This window comes from Photinus pyralis, unplaced genomic scaffold (genome assembly GCF_008802855.1).
Source record: "Photinus pyralis isolate 1611_PpyrPB1 unplaced genomic scaffold, Ppyr1.3 Ppyr1.4_LG10, whole genome shotgun sequence".
Classification (NCBI taxonomy): domain Eukaryota; kingdom Metazoa; phylum Arthropoda; class Insecta; order Coleoptera; family Lampyridae; genus Photinus; species Photinus pyralis.
Window position 1 is genome coordinate 14,181,357 of NW_022170250.1, and position 24,215 is coordinate 14,205,571.

Here is a 24,215-nt window from a genome sequence, read left to right on the forward strand (position 1 = left end):
AGCCACGCGGTAATTTGATCTGCTAACACCCTTAAAAACCACCCGAAAATCGCCCATTCCCTGCATTTCACGCATTTTTAGGAAAAAACTGGACTGCAGGTGTTTGAAATGGTATACACATGTGGTCTTCCGAGAAATTCCATCCGCCTCATCTTCGCTCTCTTTCCCTTTTCTGTAATCCCACCAGATTTCGGTTGGCAGCTGGTGTAACTAACATGATGTGTAGGGTGCTTCGTATAGACAATCATATTCACAGGACGTTGCTAAGGTTGGGGCATCTCAACCCTATTATTTTTTGCCTTTTTTACAATTAGTAAACATTGTCATATATTCCAGAGGTCATTTTATATCGGACTCTGCATGACATTTGAAGTAGGAATGACAGATGTCATTAGAATGCACAATCGTCTGTTTCACTTTATCTCCCCTAGCTGTTAAAGTAATCACTTTATCTATCCTCCCGGTTAAAGAGCGAATGTTAATAATACGTATTATCTTGCCGCTTTATAAGTGAGATTTACAATTTAACAGCACCGTGTAGCGCAACTACAACGCCGCCGCCCTTCGGTTAACCATAGAAATAAATAAAAAAGAAACAATAAAAAACAGAATTGCAATTAAAAAATTAGTAATATTCCTTTCTTATAATTGTTTTAATTCTTTTTTTTTAATTTAAGTAATTTGAACTTAATTATGTAGGTACCTATTACAAAATTTTACGGCACCCACTTTGAGAACCACTGCATTAGTGTGAGTTTTTATAGTATTAAAATTAAAAATTAAAAGATTTGGTAGAAGCCGAGGAGTTTAAACTCGGTCAGTCGAATTCAAAGTCGGCCGGCCGGGTGGAACAGAATATATCACCTCTTGGTTTTTCAGCGCTTCCGTACCGTAGCTTGGAAACGACGGGTTATTTGGAAAAATGTCTAGAAGCAAAATTGTAGAAAATTGTATGAGCTTTCGGTTTTGGTAAGAACATTTTTTCTTACGATCCACCATTTTCGATATACAGTGTGTCCCAGATCGCGTGGGATTGCATGGGTATAACTTTCTTTTTATTAAAGATAGTGAATTGGTTAAATGGACAATGTTTTGCAGTTTTAGATGCTTATTTAAAATTTACTTGAGGAAACTCAAAATGTCGATCAGGTTCGAGGTAAATTAAAAAAAAACTAAAATTGCTAATTTATTTTAATGTCTTATAGCATCGAAAGTATAAGAGATATAAAAAAAGTTTTATATAAAAGTTACTGTGTTTGATACGCTTCATTTAGACTTGATGTTAAAAAAAATGCAAGATGGATACTTTTGAGGAACATTTACCAATTTCCTAAAGTTAAATAGGTGCCATATTGGATTTTTAGATTATTTGATAGATTTTTTAATTCTCTTTTCAACGAGCTATTTAGCATAAGATTAAAAATAAGACACCAGTTATATCAACAGTTTTATATTTTAATCAAGTAGGCTGTGATGAATTTAAAAAAAAACAAAACAAAATCTATTCGAAGCAATAAAACAATGAAAATAATTACACCAGATGTTTCAAATATCCGGGGCGCACTCATGTGATACTGGCCATTATTAGTGAAACACACTTCACGATAGTTTACTTTAGGCAACGTGTTGCAAGTGATGTTATAACACGCCTTTAGAACGGCTCAGCGCAGTTGTGTACGTTATTATTATTATTATAGTTGTAGGTACTTCCATAAACTTTATTCTTTAATATACAATGTACACATGTGATCTGGGCAGCCAGCTTTTGTTGGTAGGTGCCATCAACCAACCCTTTCTGCGAAACATACATTGTCTAGAAAATCCTTTAAGGAAGTTTATTGGAGAATTTGTAAATCATGGTGAGCAGTTAAAGTTCCATCGAAGATTACCGGTCCAGTTACACCTACATGACTTCTCATTATCGATTTGAACACTCGTACACTCCGCAGTGTGTGAAACATAAGACTCATCTGTCCATATACTCGGACTGACTGGTAAAACATGCAGTTAGTTTCGATATTCTTACGGATAAACCACCTACAAAATTTGACGTGGGACAATGCATCAATGGTAATACATTGTGTAAAGTAAAGCGAAGTGTCTTGAAATGTGTTTAACTGGATAATGACATTTTTTCGAGGGGATAGTTTGTACTTATACCTACCACCATTTTGTAGGTATGTAAGTATGGATAATAGGATAGTCAATAAGTGACGTCATAGAAGTCGAAAAATTTTTGTAGGCCTATTTATATGAAATTTTGGGGGGAGTTGTAACGCCCAAACGGACCAAACCCACCTCAGATGAGTGCGCCTCGGATATTTTAAACATCTGATGTACTTATTTTCATTATTTTGTTGCCTCGAATAGATTTTGTTTTGGTTTTTTAAATTCATCACAGCCTACTTGATTAAAATATAAAAACCGTTGATATAACTGGTATCTTATTTTCAATCTTATGCCGTGATAGCTCGTTGAAAAGAGAATTCAAAAATCCATCAAATAATCTAAAAATCCAATATGGCGCCTATTTAACTTTAGGAAGTTGGTAAATGTTCCTCAAAAGTAATCATCTTGAATTTTTTTGACATCAATTCTAAATTAAGCGTATTAAAGACAGTAACTTTTATATAATTTTTTTTTATATCTCTTATACTTTCGATGATATAAGACATTAAAGGAAATGACTAATTTTAGTTTTTTTGAATTTAGGTCGAACCTATTCGACATTTTGAAATTCCACAAAGAATTAAATAAGCATCTAAAACTGCAAAACATAGTCCATTTAACCAATTACTAAGTTACCCATGCAGTCCCACCCGATCTGAGACACACTGTATATCCGCAAAACTGTACCTTCATCCCCCCCCCCCCCCATCGACGGCACCGTAATCGTTCGGAACTTTATTACACAATCATCAGGGGACCTTCAACCACACATTCGCAAAAAAATTTTAACTATACGAATTATTTTTACTACTATTTCCTAAAATGACTGAACTATATGGGCTAAATCGGTTCAGTCGTGTAAGTACATGTGACGGACAGACGGACTAAACACTGATTAATAAGCTACCGTTTATAAGTATTTATTTTAAACTGTACGTAAGCCAGTTTTGGATGTTGCATGTTGCAAAATAACAATACAGAACTTGGAAGTTGAAAGTGGTGGGATAGCACACCTGCACAGCGCTTTCAAACGATCTTTTTACTAACAGTGTGATTTGTGCTAACAGTGTTGGATGAGAAGCTCGAGTAATGATGGGCACTCATTGGAAAACAGTATGTGATTAACTGATTATCGACCATCGGTGAAAACTCTCAGAGGAAAAAAAAACGATTTGGGTCATTGTTTCAGTTTTCGCTTTGGAAACGCGAGAAGGTCGATGAAGGATTTTCCCGGTAAAGACCAGCATTATCATCATGACCTATAAATAGCACCCATACTATTATAGATTTTTGTTGACTTGAACTAAAGTTGAGTTCATAAAGTTACCATATGAACTCATGTTTAGTTGGCATAAATGTATTTGTAGAATTGCACACTATAGCTGCAAACAATTATCGATAACTAGAAATTACCAGAAAGTCTAATCCTTTGTTCCCTGTTCCACGTAAAAAGGTAAAAGCACCGATTATCTTAGAAGTGTCATAATAGAACATTACTTGCACATACCTATTCGTTTGCAAGTTGTTTACGCATAGTTCAGTCATGAAGATAATATTACGCGCATTTGTAACAATAGTGTTATCACATAATCCAAGCAATATGAGTTTATTTTAAGAGAAATGAGGTAAACATGGTTAATTAGAATAGAATTTTAAACAAGTGCGTTGACGTCAATGGGTGATAAAGTTTATGTTTTCCTTGTGATATCATTCTAAATTGTTGACTTATGTTTGATGGTGACATCTACTTTTAGGATGTTTTCAAATCAGAGAACTTCCAAAAAACCCACCGCACCCATATGATACTCCCCATTTACAGATAACAGTGAGTTTTTAAACATGATTTAGTATTTAACTAAAATATTTGATGTGGAGGGGGGTATTATGCAGTCAAAATTTTAATTTAAACAAATAGGTACATCATACGTGGTTAGCCATAAATTGTAAGAATCTCGTTTTAAAAATTCTTACAGGTCATACGGTTTTAACAACAAGAAATAAAAAAGTACCGTGTGTTACCAAAATCCTGCCAAAATCTTAATAATATTGGCGTTAGTAATAAACCAGTAGGTACCTAGTGATGTAAAAAATCCGTCTATAAATAATAAAGTTGGGTTTGCGCATGCACAATTCGTTTAAAACGTGTAATAGAATCAATAAGCACAACAGACCGCAAAAGTTTAAAATTTGAGGATTTTTTGCTATAACTTTTTTTGGTGCATACCTGGACATCATAAGCATAACAAACCAAATAGCGAAAAAGGTAAAGCAAGAGCTGTTAACATAATTATCTGATCGCCGTAGGGACGGACGGATGGACAAAGTGGTAAAAAAAACAGGCATTGAGTTTCAAAAACAAAAGTTGCACCGATTTCCGGATAAACCGAAAGTGATGTCCGTTTGAATATGCGAGCAGATAGATCGTAATGTCACATATCAAATAATATTTGACACATTTTTCATATCTCGCCAAATAAAAGAGATATTGAGGTGACCCTCTTATCTAGAACGCACTGTATACGTTTGTTTCTAAAAATTTTCCCCTTCCATCTGATATTTCGACTTTTGATATTGTTGTTTCTTTTGCTACTATTTCTGCTTCCCCTATTAATATGTCGTTGTCATTGTCCTGAAATGCATAGTAGCAATTATCATCCAAAACACCTTCTCGATATTTTCCCTTCTATTGGTAGTATTTCTCTATGTGTCAATTATGCTTGTTTTGATAGTTGTAAATCTTCGAATGTCATTTCTGCTTCTAACATTTTTATTCCGTCTGCTATCTTAAATCACATAATACGCATATGCCCAATGTTGTTCCGTGCGCATGGAGCAAGAGTTGCACGGCTATAGTTCCGTGCGCACGGGGTAGCAGTCACTGCGTAATATACATATAAGCAAATTGAACCGCGGGTGGGTTCAGCTCCAACTTCGATACGCCTGTGTTATGTTATAACTTGTTGGTGATAAATAATAATTACTGTTATAAATTAAACCATTTTAGGACTGTTATACATTTATTATCAGTTAATTGTAAATAAATAAAACTACGGAATTAAATTTACGTTACAATATAGATAGTCTAAGCTTATATTTATAAACAAAAAAAAATTGGTACTTAATTATTGGTAATCATTTCGACTTCACTATTCCGGCCATGATCAAAATGGATCCTCTTTTTAAAACTATTCCACCCTGTTACGAGCAAAATGTGACGTCCCAACCCAACTATGCTGGTTTTATCGATAACATACAGAAAACCGTTAGACAAGAGCTTTCTTTGATTGCGATTGGTTTTTAGGAGAATTTTTCGAAAGAAAAAGAATTCCCCTTGTTTTATGGTTTTGTCCGCGTCTGTTCCTGGTCTAAGTCGAGAACGAAAAGAGACAGCGATATCAAACCTTCACCAATCGATTTATACAAGGATCAGTGCTATTGGATATGAGCCGGATTAAAAGTCTGGTTTCCGAATACGAGCTGAGTAGCAAAAAATTCCCCTCCTGAAACTCGCATGCGATTCTTCGTATCTTTTTGTAACCTCCATAACTTTTGACGCCACTAAGGAGCAACTATAAACTAATTCACATGTAACATAATTGAAAACAACTGAAGAGATATTGATCGGGGTGAGTTTTAATAGATCCATCACCGCTAATTATACAGTGATATACAGATACTAGAATGCTCTAATAATCGTTTTCTAATGACTTTTACAGTTCATTATTAGACGTTTGAAACAATTTACTTTTTATAAAACATATTTACACACGTCCGGACGTCAACAGCCGTCGCCCAAACGGATTGCGGTCAAAAAGGTGGCGCTCAAAAGGACACGATAGCTGTCAAAAAATGTGAAGACAGAAGATCGAACAGGAAATGTGGGAGACCAAGTTATTTAGTTGATTATTTAGAAGTTCACGCGAGGTCCACAAAATTTAGGGATGCTGCGTCATGAGGGGTAGAATTGTTTGTGACGATCATATCAAGTTCAACCTTATTTGAATATAGAAGTGCACATGTGCCTAGTAATTCTCTTGAGTATCGGTAGTCATACATCGTAATTCCAAGTTGTATAGCTTATATAGGATCTGATTACTGGTTTATTGAAGTCATTCATTATATAAGAACAAATAAAATATTTGTGTAGATCGTCTGGAATTGTAAACAAATAATTAAATTAAACTTAATCTGTGTGGGGTTTCCTTATCCGAACTGCGGTATTTGGGTATCATCCGGATACGTTTTATTTTTACAGTTATCACTCCACACTAGATACACGTGTTTGCTTTAAAAGTACTAGATAAGACGAGATTAAATGATTTTTTATATAAATTTCGCATTAACTCTGCCAGCGATGGCGCGTTTGGGATAGGTAAATTTGTTCAAAAGCAAAAGGGTAACCAAAACCACTGTTTTAGGGGGCTATGTATAAATATAAATCGAAAAAGAGTGAATTTTTAAACACAAACTTAGGTATATTGAAAATTTATTGTGTCGAACAGCTCATTATGTTTTATAAACTCATCGATTGTTGCAAATGAAGGGAAGCCAATAGTTTTATTGTTCTGGTAGTGATTGACTGTGGTTAATTACGGTATCTAATTATTACGATTCAATAGTATCTTATATACCAAGGTAGAGAAGTCTAATATTATTGGCTGAGCACCAAGATTAAGGTAGTAAGAAGGTACGAAGGCAATAATAGACTTCTCTACCGTGGTATATGCAGGCTGTCTCACGCAAACCGTTACCTACCTAAATATATTTAGACTTTCATGATCTCTCGAAAGAAAATATTCACCTGATCGTTTCACTTCCGGTTCTACCGGATGTCGATAGCAACTTTCTTATTTTAAATAGAACACCTTGCAGTTTATTGCATTTTTAAAATCTACATGAACATCTACGTGGTTCGATAACACACTTCCCTATACCCAGCATCAAAGGTTTTCGAGTTATTCAAGAATTTTTAAAATTTTTGACGTTTGCTATTCTTTTGAGTCCTGCACCTATGACTCCGTTGATTTGAATTTCAAAAAGTATCCCAAAATCGACAGTATTAACTTAATGCTGCGTGACAATGATTTAAATTTTGATTGCCCTTCTACAGGGTGTTTTAAAACTAATTGTCAACTTTAATAACCTCAAACCTTAAAAAGTTCATTTTTAAAATGAAACGTGTTTTATTGGTTTGCATTTTCAAATGTCGAAAAGAATTCTACATCGATCAAGTATTAGATTCCCTATACCTATCTGTGACTATTATGCACAATTTTCTTAGGAGGCCTTGAAATAAATGCATTAGTAGATGTTATTGTACCGTCAACTAGTAATTAATAATGACCTCATTATTAACCACTATTAAACAACGGTTGTAAAACAAGTGAAAAAAAGTTAATAATTTTATGGCATTTGAAGCTAGTCGTGAAAAAGGATTGTTATTTCTTTAAAAAGAAAATAATTTTCCATAGAGACCATAAATGAAACCTTTTGTGTTTGGACATTTGTTAATTGCATGGAGAAATTTGGAGGCCGTGTCTAGATGACTAGATATTATCTGTGGGTTACAATTTCATTGTACTTTCGGAAACCCCGGTTTTTGTGCGCATTTATGTTGTAAACTTCAAAGGTTAAGTTAGCGATAATTTGAAAGGCGGCTTCCCATTGGTAGTACTGACAATTTTCCCCTCGATTACGAATTTGTTTATTTATCTATGCCTACTAACTTGCATACTTTAGTTTTTGTGACAAAAAAGATTACAAATCAGAATTAAAAGCGTCTTCAAAGTCAGTAAAACAGATTTCTAACCAGGAGAGCAGAGTAGCCAAGCGCGAGCTACGAATAAATTTTTGCTCAGATCTGGGACATTTCCTTTTCCTTTTCAGTCCAAAACTCTATAGAAAATTCTTCGCGTCTTAGCGTATTGAATATTTTTTCAGTTACGGTTTACTTGGAAAACCGTATTATAAAAAAACTCGACACGTTTGACGTGACGTTAAAAGTTAAGCAAAAACGGCCTAACGACAACATTAAGCCTTTATATAGAGTGCGTACCAAGATAAGGATATACAGCATGGCGAAATCGAAAATCATAAGAAATCCACAGTCGGTAAAACTAGAAAAAAGTTGCGGCTTTTAGGGCTTAGTAAAATGAGGTTATAAAAATTCTGAAATTCCGATGAATTCCGAAGATATTGGAAAAAATGAAAAAAGTACATTTTCCATCAAATAGCACTTCATGAAGGTCATGTAACGGACTATTTATGTGTACAAAGGAAAATAAGTTATGGCATAAATATTATTATAAAAAAAACCTACGCATGCGCAAATAAATCGTCAAGAGCCAATAGTCAAGTCGCCAGAGCTATAATATAAGCTCGAATGCAAAAAGAACGCACTAAATAACTGGAGAACTATAGGAGTAATTAAGGCCTTGGACGGACAGACGGGCTGAGAAAGTAGCTATAATAGCGCCTCCCAACTTGAGATGGGAAATGAGCTAAAATAATAAAAAAAAACATCTAAGACAATTACAAATGATAACCGTATAACGCCATACGTAAAGCACAAATTTTGGATTGGAATTAAAAAAACAATTAAGCATTACTACTAATTACCGTTTCCGTTTCCTACCAATCATGGCAGAGTACGATACAATAGTCACTTGACGCGAAACCGTTGTTTTCTGGTCAGGAACGAACTCGTAACTTAATGTCCATATACGAAAACATAAACATTTCCAATGTTAAAACGAAATTAGCCATGTTCAATTTTATTTTTTTCTGATCCTGTTTGAAAAGATATCAAACAAGTATAAATTGTGCACAACTCGTGTGCAGATAAAGCGCATTTTTTTAAAGCAAAATAACTTAGTAAATGGTTTGGTTATAAGGTAGTAGCATTGTTGTTTGCTTCCTTGGTAGATGATTCATGGGGCGGAGGCTCCTTACACATAAATATTTAAAGACCGCCTGGCATACAGTCAAAATCCTCCGACACTCAATTCTGCAGATATTTGCACTGAAATCATTGACATCAAATATCAATAGACACAATAGATATGTCTCGTCCTGACGTATACATTCATCGCATACATTCAAAATCCATGCTATATAATGCAAGAAGTCCTTCGAGAAATTCCTTCCTCCTTCATTTTCGAGATATTCACAACTAAGTTTTTACATCGCCAGTAGATGTGTCTCGTTCTCGTCTAGAGTCTAGACGATCTTTCCGCCCTTTGAGAGTACCTTCCTCCGACACTCCGTTCTACAGATATTTGCACTGAAAGTTTTGACATCACCAATAGATATGTCTCGTCCTGACGCGTTCCACTTGCCTTTTATGAGTACCCTCTTCCGACGCTTCATTGTGAAGGTATTTGCTTCGAGTTCACGAATAGCTATGTCTCCGACAAACCGTTTCCGAAATATTCGCTCTTAAAGGGCATACGTATGCAAAATGTGAGACCAATTGGTTCATGGTTGTCGTATGTAAAAGTTATGCACGTTTTACTTTCAAAAATCATCTCAGGAAGTAATTCATGCCCCCCCCCGCCCTTTGTAACACTGCGAAATTTGATGGCCGTCTGGCACACCTTTAAGGTATAGGCTACCTACTGCAAACAATTCCAGGACTCTGAGACCATTCCCGTAGAAGTATTTCAAAGCGGTAGAAATGGGTCCGGGCGGACGAAATGGCGGTTAAAACGCAAACAATAGCACATTTTTTTAAATTCCGAACAAAATGCGCTAAAAATAAATAACACTTTCTCATACCTAGCCACCTTTAAGCTTTACAAGATGGTTCCCACACATTTTCACTGCGACGTTTCGTCATTGAGTAACATCCACTACTTATGGGTTTCAGAAAAACCTGTGAAATTGTACACAGTTTGATATACTGAAAATACCTACGAATGATTACGAACCAAATGTTGATTCATGTAGTGGAAGTGCGCATTATACAGCGTGGTCCACTGAAAACAGTCAGTACTAATTTTGGCCTCTTAACTACTGTTTTGGCAGAAACGATCGAACAGGTCCAAGAACTGTCTAATATTCTATGCAGCATGAGGAGCTTCGTCTTGTTAGAATATCACCTTGTCTTTTATGTATTGCTCATCACGTTCCATAATGTTGGTTATCACGGGATCAATCAGATCTAACAATGACAAAAGCATCTCTACAGTCAGATTACAGGGAAGAGAAGGGATCCAACAAGACAATGCCCATAGATACCAGCCCAAACGTTTAATTTTGAATGTTGTGATGTTGTGTAGGTACTTGATGAAACATTTTTGGATTATTATCTCATCAATAGCCACAGTTATGTCCGGAGTAAAATGTGTTCTTGTAAAAAGAATAAATTGTTAAAAAGGATTTTCCTTTCGGCCTTGGGTGGTGTTAAAGTGAAGGTTTGTAGGGTGAGTAGGCTCAAAAGTCAGACTTCGTTTAGTATTTTTATTTGGTAATCCAAATATTTCGAACGCAGTTTGCTGTTCTTCCGTAAGGCCCAATGTAATTGGCAACGTTTGATAATTTCTTATTACTTTCACTGTGCAAAGAAAATTTTGATTTATATACGAAAAAATTCGAAATTTTTTCTTCTTTCCGTGCATGTGCTTAACTCGTTTTTCATGTTTTATGCCCTAATGCATGAACCGATTTTGGACGGACTGAGGAATAGCCTTATGGACTTAGATCATATATGTCAAAATGTATATTGTATAATTAATATGTACCGGGTGATCGGAAAGTACTGCGGACAGTTTGAATTTCCCACAAAACTAAACATTTATTAAGTTGGTAACATACTAAATGTCATTTATTTAAAAGCAGTGGTGGATCAATTTAATGGATCACTAAACAATAGTCACAATTAATTAATTTAAAAAAAATTAATTTGTCAAGCTCAGTTGCACGCTCGGGTTCATGTATTCAAATATCTATTCCAACGTTGCCCGAGCAATAATCATGCTCATTAAACCATCACCGTAAGGGTCATTTCATTTGCCTACATACAATAGGAAGTAACCACGTATTCTTATAAATTAACGTCATCAACACTGGGTGAAAACATTCCGATATCAATGTGTAAAATTTTGTGCCACATATTATGCGATAAGTCTGTAAAAATAACAAATAGGGATGGTATCTTTCACACTGTTATACCCACCAGCTTCATTAGAGAATTTTCGAAAACGATTTCTTGGGGCTACGTTTTTTTTACACCTTCGACATCATGGTAAGTAGCACATTTATCGTTGAATTGCAGTAAGCAGAACTGAGTCGAATATGAGCATCTTTTAAACATGTACGCCTTTCAATTGTGCATCAAAAGAGAAAAGTGCATCCCCTTTAACGCCTTTATGCCTAAAAAGTAAGGTTATATGATCCTTATAAAGTATGTTCTTTTAATGTACGTACCTTTACGAAATGATGCACGTGCAGACCTTTTTAGAAAGAGCTGTTTGCTTTGAAACGCCTGGATCACAGTACGAATATTAGCAAATAAAATTCACATAAAAAAACTACGCCAATGGATGGCAATTAATGCATAAATAAACCAACTTCTAAACATGTTTGCCAATTCCTTAAGTAAAAAACACTAAAAATTTAAAGCGCCAGATTTAAATTGTCTGCAGTTTTTTACGATCACCCGGTATATTGTAGAATCTAAGCTTATGATAATCCTTCATTCCTTTCGGCAGAATGCGGTGCTGAGTGGGTTAGCGCCCCATATTTTCGAAATTTACGCTGTTTGATAAATGCCAAGTAACTTTTTTCACTTATAATTGCACAAGAGGTTTGTATTTTACCGAGTAAATTTGGGTTGTTTAGGTAATGAAAATCTGTTGCCTAGCAATTAGACGAGAAAAACTGTCAACTAATAAAAATGCGACACCGCAGGTGGAGCATTTTTAGGTTGACAGTTTTTCGAGTCCAATTGCTAAAAGGAAACAGATTTGAATTGCCACAACCCAAATTTATTCGGTTTAAATACAAACCTCGAGTGTAATTCGGCAGGACAATTTAACGAACAAGAAATTCACCAAACTAATCAATTATTGACAGACGTCAAACTAGTCATATGGGTAAGGATAATGCGATTATTGGTTCGAAAATGAATAAGTGAAAAAACCACTAGTGCATTTGTCGCTGGAAAAGTTGCAGGTAACTTTTGCCGCTGTCAAAGTGACAATTACACTGCGGCTTATGTGATTTTTTATACATGAGTTGAATTGTCGTTACTATACCTGTATTGCTACTTGCTTATCCATATTAAGAATTTGATGATAATTTATTGGGAAAAATTATTTCAGTTGGTACGTGTGTTACAAGTAAGGAACATTGCCGGTAGCCGGTAGTGGATGTTTCATTTATTAGTAAAATTTCTTTCGCCAATATGTGACTAAAAGTACAGGCCTTGAATTTATAAACTTCAGCAGTAAGTAATCTTGCAGGAATGCTGTCCGATCAATCGATGTTGCTTTGTCTGGTGAAACGTTGAGTCATCGAACAGTAAAGGTATTCCGTACAAAGAGGTAGCCACTTTTAATTTCTTTATTTTCCCATGCCGCTAGACTAAAAATAGTTTTAGCAGTCCCATCATACTCGTTTATTATTGCAACATCGTTTGCGTAACATAGTAAGTTCAAGGATTGACAAAACAAATGTATAACAGTAGGCTATATATACCGAAAGAAATTATATTTTTTGACATGTTAAATCAAGGTAGATATCGGTAGGTGTATTGTGTCGTTAATTAATTACTAAATTATAGTCTTTGTATGTTAATGCTAGAACTTACTTATTCCTAAAAATTGCAATACTAAATTAGTTGGATTTATGTACTTGTGTCGTATAACTAATGTGAATTTAGATAAACGTAAATTGGTTGAGTAAAAAAGCCACCTTTATACTTCGCTAAGATGAGCTTGAGATGGCAGTATGGCACTTTCCAAAATGAGAATGACAAGGGTAAGGTATTGAATTAAAATAATAGCTTGCATTCGTTGACCTTAGCAAGGTGTTCGACTGTGTCGATCATGTTCTCCTAAACAATATTGAATTCATTGGCTCGCCTTGTAATTTGATTGAACTTTTGTTTGAATTAAATAACCATTCGACCCAATTGATAACAATTTGTTTACGAACTTGGGTCTAATAACACAATAAAATTAAGATCGTATACACTCGAATGAGAAATAAACTCATTTAAACAGAGCGATATTAAGCATTTATTTGATGACTGGGACTTGCTTTCAATTATTCCAGAATTAACTAATTGACTTTATAGAAACAGTGTGGCCATATGCTCATATCCGCCATTTTTTTCTAAATTTATCATTGAGCTTATGGGAGAATCACATATTTTGATTGTTTATAAACTAATGGTGCGATTAACGCAAATTTTGCAATGAAGCTTTCTTGTAGAGAATTTTATTACCTCCAATCCGATCAAAAATTAGTTGCTGTCGAGTCGCCTTTGGAAGTTCAAAGTTAAATACGATTTTCCATGTAAACAAAAATTTCAAAGGCGACTCGACAGCAACTCATTTTTGATCGCATAGTAATAGCCATTTGATTAAATACGGAGAAATTATTTTGTGTACCTATTAAATCAGGTACGTTTGAAGCAGTTGCTTACACATGACAACCTAATTTCAATTAGTATTGGTTTGCGAATTACGTACGTATACCAAACCCATAAAAGGCACGAAACGTAATTATACCCATTAGAATTTGGAATTGTTCAGGCGTATACTGGGAATAAAAAACCAAGACCTTATTGCCGTTTTTTTATTATTTACATTGTTGAGAACATTTATAAAATTTATTCCTCTATTTCGGAACCACTGAAATCAATTAATCACTACCACTGTATACCTTCAAGAAAAGAATGCGCCAGAATCTGCTAGACAGTCAGTTTAAATAATTACAACATACAAACATTACCACTTCTGGGTTCACCCAGAATACGTATAGGTACCTACACTATTCACTATAACCACCTGTTATATAACTAATTAATCTTTACATCGCTGCACCGACATCCTTCATCCAACTATCATCTGACACCATAATTTAATAGGCAAACTGTTTACAAGTTCAGTTTTGCACGATGAACAATTTTTAACTTATTTTTTTCAGGAAATTGGTGGTAGATCAGTACTTGCATTTATTTGCAACGACTGAACCAATATCCCCTGCGATTTTCACCATACAGCTTAGGTATATGCATTTGTCTCCTTATTAAACTCTCAGCCTTTGTTTCTAAGTTGTTATGACGTGAAAATAAATGCATTATTATTATCATAATGGATTTACACGCATAAACACTTTTACTCTTAGCTTACTTTTCTGACTTGCAATTTTCAGTTTTCGTTTTCCATCCAATCTAGTTTTCTTCCACAGGTCGGGTTCAAAATGTGTCTAAACTACAACATGGTAGAGATATGAATAAGTAAGAATTTAATTTTACTTATTCACAAAGGAATGCTCTATTTGTAGGTGTCCGCTTTTCCTTTCTAACTTGAGCAACCCATTGCTTTCTTCTTTGAGGGTCCCTAGGAAACCTTTCATAAGGAATCCTGATACTTCTTTGGTATATAGGTACATATGTCATATGTGCTTAATAAAGCCGGACTCGTCCGCCATTTTGGTTCTAAAAGTTTAACGGGAAATTCAATTTACTATCCAGTTACAATGTACTTAGATTTTTAAAATTACTACTAAACTGAGAGTCGGGCTCTGAACTTACCTTTTATTTAGTGTTTTACCTGGGACTAGAGTGCTCTTATTACAAGGAAAAAATAAAAGTAAAGTTACAATTAGTGGGTCTAATCGAACATGTAATCAACTACTTATTATGGTTACTACCTATTGAATATAAGTGATAACTGTAATCAATTACTCCTCGCTCTGTTTAGGAATAAATCAGTTCTATTTGTAGATATAAATTACATATTCTTGACGAAGGGAACATAAATAATAATCGTTAAAAACAGCAAAATTTACAAAGACCACCATAACCAAAATGGTGGATGAGTTGCAACGCGTCACTAACTAAGTAAAGCTTTCATGTTTCAAAATGCGTGATCGTGATCTGTGATAAGAGGGCATAAAGATGCCCTAGAGCATTAAGTATCACCATAGTAACTTATTTATACTTAATGACAAAACAAACAAATATTTGTAGGGTAAAGGCGTATAAGAGTACGCGGGTGTATAAGAGTACGCACCTTTATTTTGAATATATACTCCCATCTATTTGATATTTTGAGCGGCTCGGCCCATTGTAAATTGCACATTCTAATACAGGCAAAAGCAGATATCTGTATTACCAAAGCTGTTTTTACAATATGGCGATTATAAGTTCCCGCTTGTTCACACTGTAGTTTCTAGGGGTCAGTTTTTAGTGTTTTTGGAGGTAAGTGTTCACTCTGTAGATTGATTAATGCAATTTCTTGCTTCTAAATAACCTTACGTACTATTTTCTTAGCTACAATTAATTGGGTGGCTATTTTTTTCGAGACATTGCTTATAATGCCAAAATTCTGACGTATGTCTAAGAGTACGCAGTTTTGAAAGCATAAGAGCACGCACTGCGTACTCTTATACACGAGAAGGTTTTTATGCTTTCCTACTGTCTAAATAGCGAAATAGTCTTAATAATTTCCTATTTTTTAGTTTGCTAGTAAACGAGTATGAGCCGATACAAAAGAAAAAGTGACCGAAAGCTGGTTTTTACAGAGGAAAATTTGGAAGATATAAAGCGTAAAATCACTGAAGGCTGTAGTAAGAGAAGTATAGCTAGAGAAATGGGTATAAATGAAGCTACCCTACGAAAACGATTAAAATGTGGCACTATTCCGAAATCGTTAGGGCGATTTCGAAGTGATATTCCTGAAAATATGGAAATTGAATTGGCACAGCAGGTACGAGATTTAGATTCGCGATTTTATGGCATTACTAAGAAGAATCTACAAATAGCAGCATTTAAGTTTGCTCAAGTCAATAACATTCAACATCGATTCAACAAAATCACAAAAATGGCAGGCCCATCTTGGATAAAAGGTTTTTGTCACCGGCATAATATATCACTTCGTCAACCAGAGAAATGTGCAATGGGTCGAATCATGGGATTCAATAAAGTTCAGGTGAACAGATTTTATGAAAATCTTAAAATTTTGTACGAAAAGAGGAAATACATAGCAAGTTCAGTTTACAACATGGACGAAACGGGGTTGTCAACAGTGCCGAATAAATTACCTAAGGTATTAAGTAGCAAAGGTAAGAAACTGGTGGGAAAAGTGGCGAGTGCTGACCGAGGACAGCTTGTAACCGCTGTATGTTGTATGAGCGCCACAGGAACGTACATTCCTCCAGCAATGATATTCCCCAGGAAAAGAATGAAAGAGGAGCTCTTTTTAAATGCACCAACGGGTACCTATAAAATGGTGTCTGAATCTGGATTTATTAATACAGAGTTATTTTGCCAGTGGTTGGTTCATTTTAAGAACTGCACCAAACCTAGCGCTGAAAATCCAATACTTTTGATACTTGATAACCATAGTTCACATCGCGATTTACAAGCCATACAATATTGCAGGGAAAATCACATAGATTTGTTATCTTTACCTCCCCATGCAAGCCACAAGATGCAGCCCCTAGACGTTGGCTTCTTTGGCCCTTTGAAAAATTCATACAGCAGAGAATGTGATAAATGGATGACAAATAATCCCGGGAAGGTGATAACACAAATTCAAGTCGCCGGACTATTTAACATTGCTTACACTACCGTTGCAAACATTCAAAAGGCCGAAAATTCATTCAAGGCGACTGGAATCTATCCCTACAATCCAGATAAGTTTGATGATCTTGATTTTGCACCGTCCTTGGTCACAGATTTTCCTACCAGTTCTAATACAAATGAAAATAATGTCACCGAAGCTATGGAACAGAACGTGATAATTAACACAGTTTTATCAAATAACCAGCCTAATGAAGAAATTTCGGAGGCCGAATTATCTATTCCATTGGACATAACACCACCACCAGTCAGCAACGATGTCATGCACGTGACACCATCATTAGATATTATCAATAGTGAAATAGTGTGTGAAGATGGTGTGGTGATACCAAACACTTTGCAAGGAGTGGAAGAAAATTATTTCAATCAATCGATACCAGTTTCAGATATTTTACCTTTGCCGCAAATACAAGATAAGCCAAATCGTTGTAAATCTAGATCTCAGAAATCGGAAATACTATCCAGTACCCCATTCAAAAACGAACTAGAGGAACTGGTTCAAGCAAAAACAACTAAACAAGAAAGGAAAGCAGATAAAATGAAAAGAAAATTAGTAGTTAGTAGTTCAGGATCTGGAACATCACGAAAACAGCAAAAGAAAAAACACAATGACAAAGATGAAAAGGACGTGAGCTGTCCAGGATGTGGGGAACTATATTCCAAGTCTCAAGATGACTGGATTAAATGTTCTGAATGCAACAAATGGTGGGAAGAATCATGTACAACCTATGTAACAGGAAATTTTGTTTGTGCCAGCTGTGAAGAGTGAATAAGTTGATTGTATTTTCTATTTCTATTGTTTCTTTTTTCTATAATCTCTAAATAAACGTTTGTTCTCATTATATTTGATTCTTCATACCACTTTTACATTCAAAAAGTATATGCGTACTCTTTAGCATTGTCATGCGTACTCTTATACAAGTCTATGTATATAAGAGTACGCATATACAGAGTTACAAATAAAGTTAATTATCTCATATTTAAGTAATAACATAGTGTGGTAATAACTAATAATAAATTATGAAACACTCATTTTTACCAAAGACATATTAAATCAATATATCTACATAAAAATGAGGACATTATTTCACTTCAATCACTAAGTGCGTACTCTTATACGTCTTTACCCTAGGTCATTGAAGATTAGAAACGTCAATTATTAAATGTCATACCAAAAAATGTTATAAGCACGTCGAACGTTAAGGGTTACCGTTCTCAGACAATAATTGGAGTCGTCGCTTCGCTCCTCCTCCAAACAATTGTCTTCGAACGGTAAAAATCCCTTACCGTTCTCCATACTTAATATACTACTACATTTTTTGTCCCATAGTTCCTGTGCAGTTTTGACCTTTTGGCTTCTTTTATGTGTACATAAAGCGAAGCATCCAACGTGAACGAGCACGAATTTTGCTATACGGTGGGTTTATACCTTATACTATTTCTTAATGATTTTTGATAGCGAACTAATGATAATGATTGTATAAACCCACCGCCTTAGCTATCTACATTTTCAGTGGTAGTATCCGTGAAATTTTCAACGGCCCAATTCTCATAGTTTTACCGTCCCAACAACTTTTGTACGCTGGGCATGTAGGCCAGCTTCTATATCCGATAAAAAGAATCGTCTATTACACTGGGTCCAATAACCTGTTGCAGAATTATAGATATTCTTCCAAAAATTGGGGATAAAAACAGACACATTTTCGTTTGACAAATATACAGTTTATTTATGTTATATTTCCTAGAAACCGGTGCTACATATACAGGGTGACCCAACGAAAACGAAACAGGCTGAATAACTCGTAAAAAAATAGTTTTTGAAACAAACGCAAAAACACGTCGATTTTGGTTGGGGAGACATCTTTTACTTGAAAATTTATACCCTCGCTGTCAACTCTCTAAGCAGGGTTGCCACTTCTTCAATAATTTTAAATTGAACGTTGGGTCGAGTGACACATCATTGGAGAGGGCTATTGATTTTCTACGCGCCTATGGTTTAGGGTTGATATCACGTAAATCGACAGAAATGTCGCTCCTCAATACGTTCCTGTCGCTGTTGTTTCTTCATGAAAATATTTTTCATGTCGTTTATCGATGCAAGGATCTCAGGGCATTTCTTTTCAACAAAGGTTTTAATCATACTACCAAAGACGTTTTTCAGTTTATCGCATATTCTACATCTATTATTTTTTATTATTTTTTGAGTGCATATAAAACCGAATATTACTCGTACATTTACGCTACCATAAAATTTCCAATTGTTCCCTAATTGATCATTAAATTTTCGAACATTTACAAAATTGCTGTGCACTACGTGAGCAGTGTGAGCACACCATGTAAAACTAGTCAAGTACAGGGTTTTAATCTAAAATCTGACAATTATGTATGCGACATTATAAAGTGTCATTACTAAACTATTTAAATGCATGCTACGTTTCTCAGCACTAATTAGATTTCTTTCAGACCCTTAGGAATTCCCCGTTGTTCGAAAAGATCATTAAAGCCAATTAGTCTATCAATAATAATAATGACTTTATTCACTTGGCATTTATTAAGATCAAAGCACATTGGAACTAAGTATATTTGCTCATCATAATTAACCCATTGTTACGTCTTTTTGCTTAAAAATAATATTTGCATTAATCATTTGTGATTATCTGATTAATAAGTGCTTTATTCAGGGGTTTTTACTTCCACTTTCTTTATCTGTATCGTAATGATAAGATGTACTCTATGTAATAACAATTATTTAGTAAATTTAATATTGGGGCCGCTTCTTTGTAGGTACTTGCATAAGTTTTATCGTTATCAAGAAACAAATAATGAATTTCAAATGGGTCTTTTCAATTTTTATCATTATCTACGGACAAGTTTCACTTTAACGCTCTCGGAAGATCCAGACTGATTAATAAAGTAGATAAAGATTGCCCAATTAACTGTCATAAAGAGAACATTTTTGTGGAATATAACCGAATGGTATTTTATTTACACAGGTGCAGAACCGAAACCTTTTAAAATATTTAATGTGATGTACCGCACAAGGGAAGATTTCTCTTCACTTGAAAAACAATAGACTTTTCGATTACAGTTTGACCTTTAAAAGTGAGAGAAAAGTTGTACAGACGCATAGGTATGGAATTTTACCGTAGGTAGGTACGTGTAACCGGAGTAACATTGGAGCAGTTATTTCTTAAAATTATTAATTTAGACAATAACTAATAGATAACTTTATAAACTTTTACTCCAACGTCAATCAGTTTTGATAGATGTAAATTTTCTTTATGTCTTACTAACCTACCATAGCACATTTTATATCTGTGATACGCGGGCATAAAGTACCACTTTATGCCCTAGCTAGGGCATTAAGTATCACCATAGTAACTCATATATACTTAATGACAAAACAAATAAATATTTGCAGGTTATTGAAAATTAGAAACGTCAATTATTAATTGTCAATACCTACTAAATCAGAAGATTGGCCTTATTTCGTATAGTTTCTGGAACTTCTTGCTCATTCACGATGAATTGAATTATTTAAAATTACGTTTGGATGGTTTCAATCACATTAACAAATTCGAACCACGCATACTCGATCAAACATAATGAATTATTTTGTAAACGAATTTTGACGAAGAAAACCATTTGTAAAACATAAAATTGTGTATGTACCACGGGCATAAACTGATGTTTATACTCTCGGGCGACTAAAAAGCTCTCGGCCCATAGGCCCTCGAGCTTTTTAACTCGTCGCCCTCGAGAATATAAACATCACTATTATGCCCTTAATACATAAATAACTATTTCAGGACCGAATGGTAAATCTGCCATAGTTTGCTGACGGTTGGAATTGTGTAGAATTAATTGTAATAACCCGATCCAACGGAATACCGAAAAAATGCATTAAATTCATGTCTTGGGCATCGAAATAATGCTATCTCTTTCTCTCAACGATCTTGATGCAAGAATAAATATTTTGACATGTTCTGATCAAAATACATGTGATATTAAAAAAAATAATTTAACACACACGTTTATTAAATCTGCATGTACTTTTCGGCATTAAGATAATGCGTTTGAAACTCCAAATTCATGTCTGAATCATAACTTTGGGTACATTTTACTCTAAAACTTATTAGTTATTACCAAACCAAAGTCCTCGTGTGAGTTTGAAGGAACTTCAGCGCATTTTTGTGAGGCAGATCAGTATTCTATTAGCCAGTTTTGACTCCATTACGCCACCATTAATATGTTTTTGTCGAAGGCTACCACATTCCCTTTGTCGGTACCCATTTCCGACGTTCCGTTCGTCGCAATTCGGTTTTTTGGCGAGGGCTACCACATTCCCTTTGTCGATACTTCCGACGCCCCGTTCTACAAGCATTCTTCTACGGGGTCGCATTTGCTGCCAGCCGGCCACCCAGCCAGCCAGCCAGTCGGTTAAGGTGAGATTAAAAACTACCTTTTTACAAATAAATTTGCAAAAATGCGCTAAAAAGTAAAAAAGCGGCACTTGTAGCATGGTTTCAGTCAGACCAAAGTGGGATTGTAACGTTGTTATTATTGCAGATAGAGACTACGTTAAATGACAATACGTTTATCTTATACTGGAACATTCAATTTTGCATGCAATGGTGTTTCCCTATGTTCCATTAAAAAAAACGCATCAACCTATAGGATATGTGCGGTTCACTGAACCAGCCTTAATTATTTTTAGCGCATTTCCACAAAAATTTAAAAAAAATGCGCTATTGTGGCCACTTTGTCCGTCCGTCCGTCCGCTCGTTCGTTGAGACGCTACTAGTTCTTTATCTTAAGAGCTATTGTTCTACTTTTTTCGCTATTTGGTTTGTTATGGTGTCGAGGCTTGCACCAAGGAAGGAATTTTTTCTGCGTTTATTGCTAAAAAAGTTATTGTAAAAAAACCAAAAAACCGTTTTTTACATGTTCCATAATTTTACACTTTTGCCGTTTATTAACGATCCTAGAGATCGTTTATAATTTTGTATTGCTGTCTGTCGTCTGTCTGTTGGTCTGTTCGTCTGTTCTTTTGTCTGTCTGTCCCTCTATCTGTCCGTGTGATGTCCGATCGCTTTGACATCTCCGTTAGTTATGAACTGAATTGCATGAAATTCAATATGGGCATAGCTTTAGCCATATAATACGCAATGCCAAAAGTTAGGTCGAATCGATTCAAAATTCACAGTGCCCTTTTCGCATCCCGACCATTTCTAAACCAAATTGCAAACTTTTTTATTTATAAAAGTATTTGAATGAAATTTGATACATAGGCACTTGCAATAAATGAAAATCTAACGCCAGTTTCAAAATTTGATTTTGCGCATGCGCAGTGCCAACTTTCTTATTTAGAAAAGCATTGAAATGAAATTCTTCTTATAAACAGAAATTGAAGTAGTGACAAATGGATTGCACAGGTGCAACGCTATCTTTCATATTTGTGGCCGGAATTTTACGATTTTAACAGAAATTGCATCTTACAAATGGGAAATGAATGCAAGTGGAAATGCGCTTTTTGTAAATCGTTTACGATTACTTTTTAACTTGTTAGGTTATGTGGGATACTGGACTGCAAGTAAATCGCGGACTTGTCTTGCACTGTTGTGACTTTGTATAAATTTATAATTTCAATTTGCATCTATTTAGACAGCGTTTTTTTAAAATGGAACATAGGGAAATAACATTGCATGCAAAATCGTATGTTCCAGTTTAAGATGTATGTTTGTAAAAATGGATAGGGGGTTGGGTTAGTAGAGCAGCGTTTGTTTAAAATCCCGCCTACTTAAAAATCTCAAGACGATCTGAATACCCCGTGTAGCATCTCAGACCCCTTGGATCATAATTCCTTTACCATCGATACCTAAACAAGTCTTAGAGCAAAATTGTACACAAATACTGTCGCCATGTTTCTAAAATATTGTTAATCGCCAGGGATGTGCTGTATTCTAGTGGTGTCAAACTTACGTTTTTTTTAAATAGGAACCTCATATTTTTTTGCAGATTTGGAAAGTACAAATTTTGGATTTGTTATACCCTTAACTTTAACGATTTGGCACCTTTCTTCCTCACAATTTGACAGTTTTTCGAATTTTTTTTTAGAAAAACTTGTTCAAAGCTGCGGGCGGCGGCAGCTAAGTTTTGAAGTTAGGCTCAGACACCTCTTCCCCTGTCACATAATTTCTATATGTACTTGATTTTTGATTGACCTTCGCCAATATATTTTTTTTAATTTCAAATGTCATTCCCCCTAAACGAATTTAGTCCAGGCCATATAATTTTTACAAAAAAAATTAGTTACCGGTTCAAACCGGGTTTTTCATGCTGGTGAAATGATTACAAATTGGGGAAAAATAATTAAAACAACTGAGATCTTACGATTTCTGAAAAAACCACCTTTTTTTCAAGGGGATGGTAAATCTTTCTTTTTTCATCGTACAGAGGTAGCAAAATTCGGGATTAGCACAAGTTCTACTTTTCTGACAATTTTTACGTCAGTTTAGTAGCACCAACTACCATCAACCAACATAAATAATACAGTCTAGATGTTTTCATCGTTTTTATGAGCTATAATTATAGCTAATATAGCGATGTTTCTTTTTCTATTCCCTAATCTTCTTTCCAAGACAGAGGGAAACATTTTTACACTTTTCACTTTTTTTGTACACAATTAAAACTGACAACCTAACTTTAAAATAATTAAAGGTTGGTGAAATTGTACAATGACTTTAAAACAACAAGAAATTGATCAAGTTAACAGCAGTTGAGCAAGAAATTGTTCAATAAATTGACAAATAACTTCATGAAGTAATTGATGAAGAAATTGTTGATGTAAAACTGGCTTAAAATATGTGATATGCTTGTCTTTACTAGAAAGAGCTGTGGTTAAAATTTTAAAAAATCTCCATAAACAAGAACGTTGGCATTCCGCGATTGGCGCATGCGAACGTATGATTTTTACAATATGCGATATGCTTGCCTTTACTAGAAGCATTTGTGGTTAAACACATTAACCGTCCAGATGTTTCTTGGTTGAGGTGACAGAGCTATAAGGTACTGAATGCAAAAAGAACGGACTTATATCTTGAAAACTGTGACCTCGGACGGACGGGCGGAGACAGAGAAAGTGGCCATAATAGCGTCTTCTAACATGAGTTGGAAAATGCGCTAAAAAGGAATTAATCCCGATAGTAAAGGGCAGTGTTCCGAAAATCTA

At 34.9% G+C, this 24,215-nt stretch overlaps 1 protein-coding gene across 1 annotated transcript; it reads left to right on the plus strand.

The window, feature by feature from the left end:
- Positions 1 to 15,992: 15,992 nt before the first annotated feature.
- LOC116162376 lies at positions 15,993 to 17,753 on the plus strand. Its single transcript, XM_031475991.1, has one exon. The coding sequence runs from the start codon at positions 15,993 to 15,995 to the stop codon at positions 17,751 to 17,753; it is 1,761 nt and encodes a 586-aa protein (XP_031331851.1).
- The last annotated feature ends 6,462 nt before the right edge of the window (positions 17,754 to 24,215 follow it).